The sequence below is a fragment of the Entamoeba nuttalli genome, assembly GCF_000257125.1.
Source record: "Entamoeba nuttalli P19 unplaced genomic scaffold asmbl_3460, whole genome shotgun sequence".
NCBI classification, from domain to species: Eukaryota; Evosea; order Mastigamoebida; family Endamoebidae; genus Entamoeba; species Entamoeba nuttalli.
In genome coordinates, this window is record NW_008576100.1 from 1 (window position 1) to 5,650 (window position 5,650).

Consider the following 5,650-nt stretch of genomic DNA (forward strand, 5'->3'; position numbering starts at 1 on the left):
AAAAAAAAAGAAATTAACTTCTATTCTAGAAAAACAAAACACAAAAATTTCAATTAACTCCATCAAAATGAATTTTTGCTATAAATTCTTCTTCTTCAATTGGGATTACTTCTATTCCTTGATCTGTTTCATACATTTCTAGTTCATTTGGAATTTCTTTGAATACTTTTTCAGTTTCTTCTATTTTCATAATGACTTTATTCCCATTTCTTTCAATTGGAATTTTAATGGTTGACTCTCCTCGAGTAATGACTATTTGATATTGGTCTCCTTCTTTATTAACTTCTCCTTTCATTTGTAGTTCTAAAGAGCATTGTGCTTTAGAATAATTCTCAAAGAAATCATTTGAATTCATTTCTCCTTTCCTTTTCTTTGGAGTTACTCTTAATAATTGAATATGAGTTTTTACATCATCAACTAATGCACCTTCTAATATGTTTGGACTTTTTGCAACAATATCATATTCTCCTAATTCTGAGTAAGCTTCACCTCTTAAAAATGACTTTTCAATAATATGAAAGGTATTTTCTTTTCTTGTACCTTCAAATCTTGTTTGACAATTATGTAAGCTAAACCATGTAATAATCCCTTTTACATTTTTATCATCTTCCATCCACATTTGGAATGTATATTCTTCATTACTTTCAGAATATGTGATCTTTCCTTCAAACACACTTCCTTTCAAATCAAAAATTTCTTCTTCTTGACTTTGATTATATTCTTCTTCTTGTTCAGTACTATATGTTCCATCTTCAGTATGTTCTGAATTAAACTCATCGTCATATTCTTGGTCATCTTCTTCACTACTTTGAATGATAGTAGTTTTAGTATCGTTTGGTGTATAATGATATTTGTTTTTAAATCCATTTTCATCTTTCTCAAACTCAGCAACCATCTCATCCACATGAGTAATCCATTTTTGGGTGATTTCATGAGTGTTGACTTTAACCTTTCCATCAAAACAATCAGAAATCCACTGTGTCTCATATATCTTTGTTCCATTCGTTTTGCAATGTTGAACTATCTTTTTAATTTCATTATTGAATTGGTCACTATAGTTCATTACTATTTCATCCGCAATAATATAGTCATTTGTGATGGTTGCTCCAAGAGATTCAGCCTCAAGACGACAACGTGATTTTGAATATTCTCTCTCCCCATAAAAAAAAATAGTGTCATGAACCAATGTGTCAATAGCTGCATTTTTAACAAGTCGAACACGTTGGGGATTATCTTTCCGATGTTGTAGTGCACATAACCCTGTGATGTCTTTTGGAAGTTCACCAAATAATCTATAAATTTCTTTAAGATTAGTTATTTCAACATATCGTTCATCATCAACATCAACACAAAAGTTATTTCCTGCTTTATTTAATATTTCGTTTTGTGCTTTTCCATAATCAACCCAATTAGTATCATCATACCACTTCCACATGTTAAAAGAAAGGATGTTTCAAAGATCTTATTTCTCCTTTTTCTTTATTTTGAGATAACAAAACTGATGTATATAGCAAAATATGCGACATCCAATATTTTATTATTGCAATGAACAAGCAATAAATATATATTATGTCAAATTATAGGTTTCTATAATAACTTCAAACTTCTTAAAGTAAGAAGTGATTGGGAAACCACTATTATATTATTTCTATTCTTTTGTAATATCATAATATTGAATATGGAATATGATTATGGGAGTAATTACCTAAAAATGTAAGACAAAACAAAACACAATAAAAATAACAACAAAAAATAGAAATAAAGAAAGTGGAGAAGAATTAATCACTTTCTAAGTTTGATATAAAAATTATTTCATCTTTTCAAGATTTTAACTTGTTTTTTCATTATACATCATGTCAGACCCATTAATGGTAACTTTGTCAGGAATTAGAGGTATTGCACAAAAATCTTTATCAGAAGCTGTGATTATTAAATACGTTAAGGCATTTGTTACAATTCAATTTGAAGAACATCCAAAAAATTCATTGTATATTCTTGGTCGAGATTCACGTGTAAGTGGTCCATGGGCAGAAAAAATAGTTATTAAGGCATTAGAAGAGTGTGGATGTAAAGTACTTAATTGTGGAATTGTCCCAACACCAACTGTACAAGTAATGGTTCAACAACACCAAGCATGTGGAGGAATAATTATTACATCAAGTCATAATCCTAAACCATGGAATGGATTAAAGTTTGTTGATAGTGATGGATTATTTATTGTACCAAAGAAATGTGCTAAAGTGTTTACATTGGCTGATGAAGGAACTTTTATTCATCAAGAAGGTGGAACAACTCAATCACTTTCAACCGCAATAGATGAACATTTGAATAAAATTCTATCATTACCTTACATAGATGTTGAAGCAATAAAAAAACAACACTTTAAAGTTGCAGTAGATTCAGTCTGTGGTGCTGGAGGACCAATAATGACTGAATTATTAACAAGACTTGGGTGTGAAATAATACCTCTTAACATTAAACCAACAGGAGATTTTCCACATATTCCAGAACCACTTCCAGAAAACTTAACAGATTTATGTCATATTGTAAAAGAGTCTAAAGCAGATTTAGGAATAGCAGTAGACCCAGATGTTGATCGTTGTGTATTAATAGGTGGAGATGGAAATCCTATTGGAGAAGAATATACTCTTGTTTGTGCTGTTTATTTTGTATTAAAGTATTGTGGTAAACAAGGAATTGTTTGTAAGAATCTTTCCTCTTCAAGGGCAACAAGTAAAGTTTGTGAGAAATTTGGGTCAAAATGCTATAACACTCCAGTTGGTGAAATTCAAGTTGGTATTGGAATGAAACAATTCAATGCAATAATTGGAGGAGAAGGGAATGGAGGAGTTATGTTACCTGATGTGCATATTGGAAGAGATGCAATGGTAGCATCTACATTAACATTAATGTTAATGACCAAAGAGCAAAAGCCATTAAAAGAGATAGTTAGTCAATTACCACAATTTAGAATTTATAAAACCAAAGTTGATACAAATAAAGTCAATGTTGACAAAGCATTTGAATTAGTTAAAAAAACATATCAACAAGAAGAAATTGATGAAAGAGATGGACTTTATGTTTCTACAAAAGATTTTTGGGTTCATTTAAGAAGAAGTAATACAGAACCAATTGTTCGTGTTATTGCTGAAGCAGAGTCATTAGAAAAAGCCAAAGAAACAGCAGAAAAAGTTATGAATATATTACTTTCTGCTTAACAAAGATTAAAAGAAGATTATTATTAAATGATATAAGCAAAATGCATTAAGTTTCAATTTTTTATGAAAGAAAAAAAGGAGATATTATTTGTATTAAACTAAAATTATTTATGGTCTTGTTTTATAAACAAATGTTCTTGAAGGTAATGGAGGATTTTGATGTTGTAAAGACTCACAAAAAGTTTGTTCTTGAGCAATTTTATAACCATAAATATATTGAGGAATTGTTTTTAAGAAACAAGATGAAGGTGGAAGTAATTCTGGATATTCAAGAAAGAAATTAGGAATAAACCAAGGTCCAAAATACGCACCATCCAACACAGATTCACTGTCTGTTGAATATAACTTTCCACAACAACCACAATAAAGATTCATTGGATATTGCTTAATGATATATGATCTACCATAAGGTAATAAATGATATCCCTATATATAATTAATTTTTACTGTCAGTAAACATCTTTAATCAAAACATAAAAATAAACTTTACAATTTGGATTTCTACAACTTCCCCAAAACCCTTCTTCCCATGCTTTTTTTGCATGTTTACAACCATCATATGTGAGTAAATATTGTGCATGAATTTTTCCATAAAGTTCAATGATTTCTTTATCTAACTGATCAATATCAGGAAAAACATCACAAAATTGTTCTATTTTATCATCACCACCATAGATTTTATTTGATAAACACAAAAAGATAGTATTTTGAAAACTGTCATTTGGATCATACATTCCATAAGAGTTAAATGGGTCTGCTAAATAACTTTTATCAATTGATAACAACATATCTTTTAAATAATAGTCAAAAACTATTTCAAAATAAGTTTGTGGATAAAGCTTATTCTTAAGTATAGGAATAAGAGGTTCAGATTCTCTGCGTTTCATTAAAAATAGTATTAATTAAAATAATCAGAATATCAATGATTTTAAAAAATGAAAAAATTTCTTTATAATGAAATAGTTTAGATAATAGTTTATTAATAATTAGAAGTATAGTTTAAACTAAACTAAAATAATAAAAAAACTATAAAAATAGTAAAAAATGAAAAAAATAAAAAACCCTTCAGGGTTAAAATAAGTTTCAAATAGAAAGAAATCAAAACAAAGAAAGACATGGAAATAATTGGACAAGAACCGAGTAAAGAATTAATTAATGTAGAAACATTTGATGATTATTTAATGATGACATCATCTCAAGTTCATAAGAATATTTATGCATTACAAACGATTCAAAGTGAATTTAGAAAACAACGACTACATGGATTTGAAAAGATATATAATATAGAAAGGAAATTAAGAGCAAATTCAGAACCATTAAGAAAAAGAACGGTTGAATTAATTAAAAAAATCCCATGTTTTTGGGGAAGAATTATGAATGTAGCTGATTTAAATTATAATAATTTAGGAGATGCAAATGCAATTCGATATTTAACAGAAGTTATAGTAGAAGATATGCCATTAACAATATGTTTTTTAGGAGATAATAAAACACCAGCACTTTCTGTTCTTCATAGAGTTAGATTTATTTTTCAACCAAATCAACTTATGAAAACTACAGAAGCAGTAAAAATTATTTCATATAAAGTTTGTGGATGGAATAATCCTGAAATGGAAATGTTAGAACCAGAAGTAGAAACTGAAACTCCTATTGTTTGGATGCCAGGAAAAGATCCACGAGTTTCTAGACCATTTAAAAAAAGAAATAGAATTGAAGGAATTGCTTCTCAACAACAAAAAGTTATTCCAAGTTTCTTTCATTTGTTTGATGATTTAAAACATGAAGAAGAAGATGGTGAATATTCTCAAGTTATTGAAAATCAAAAAGAAGAAGATAGAAAGATGCAATTTAAAATATTAATGGGATTTGTTAATGAATTTGTAGACCAAGCCATCTCCTATTTTGATGAGAGTATTCCTAATAGAGTACATCCAGAAGATTATTTTGATGAACTCGATGGTATTGAAGAAGATACTGATGAAGAGTTTTTAGAAAGAATGGAAGAAGAAGAAATTCCAGACCATCTTCAAAATCCACCTGATTGTAATGCTCAGTAAAATTTTATGTATGTATGATTTTACATGAACTGATTGATTGTCTTTTTTGATGTCTGTTGTCTCTGTTTAAATTTTGATTTGTTAAAAAGAAGAAGAAGACATCATTGTTTTATTTCTATTTTAATTTATTTTCTATTTATCTTTTCAAAAACTATCTTTCTTTAATTAACACATTGTACTTTCTTTCTATTCTTTTTTTTTCATTCTTTTATTTATTCAAATTAATCTAATCTTTGTATTAATTTCTTAATTAATACTTTTTTATCCATTTTCTTTTATTTCTTAAGTTTAAATGACTTTAAATTCTTTATGAAAAAAAGACTTTTATGTTTGTATTTAAAATTCATTCTTCTGTTTATTCATGTTGTTTTATTT

The 5,650-nt window shown here is 27.9% G+C and overlaps 4 protein-coding genes across 4 annotated transcripts; 2 read left to right on the forward strand and 2 right to left on the reverse strand.

Moving 5' to 3' along the window:
- Nucleotides 1-49: 49 nt before the first annotated feature.
- Nucleotides 50-1,435, reverse strand: ENU1_069470 (hypothetical protein; the record flags this gene model as incomplete). Its single annotated transcript, XM_008858393.1, has 1 exon — nucleotides 50-1,435. One exon carries the CDS (start codon nucleotides 1,433-1,435, stop codon nucleotides 50-52), a length of 1,386 nt encoding a protein of 461 aa, XP_008856615.1.
- Nucleotides 1,436-1,853: 418 nt separating this feature from the next.
- Nucleotides 1,854-3,218, forward strand: ENU1_069480 (phosphoglucomutase/phosphomannomutase family protein; the record flags this gene model as incomplete). The annotated part of the gene is made up of 1 exon (XM_008858394.1): nucleotides 1,854-3,218. One exon carries the CDS (start codon nucleotides 1,854-1,856, stop codon nucleotides 3,216-3,218), a length of 1,365 nt encoding a protein of 454 aa, XP_008856616.1.
- A 108-nt stretch (nucleotides 3,219-3,326) lies between these two features.
- ENU1_069490 (casein kinase II regulatory subunit family protein) lies at nucleotides 3,327-4,105 on the reverse strand (the record flags this gene model as incomplete). Its single annotated transcript, XM_008858395.1, has 2 exons — nucleotides 3,327-3,644; nucleotides 3,704-4,105. The coding sequence occupies 2 exons, from the start codon at nucleotides 4,103-4,105 to the stop codon at nucleotides 3,327-3,329; spliced, it is 720 nt and encodes a 239-aa protein (XP_008856617.1).
- A 228-nt stretch (nucleotides 4,106-4,333) lies between these two features.
- On the forward strand, nucleotides 4,334-5,275 carry ENU1_069500 (nucleosome assembly protein, putative; the record flags this gene model as incomplete). Its single annotated transcript, XM_008858396.1, has 1 exon — nucleotides 4,334-5,275. The coding sequence occupies one exon, from the start codon at nucleotides 4,334-4,336 to the stop codon at nucleotides 5,273-5,275; it is 942 nt and encodes a 313-aa protein (XP_008856618.1).
- Nucleotides 5,276-5,650: the final 375 nt, after the last annotated feature.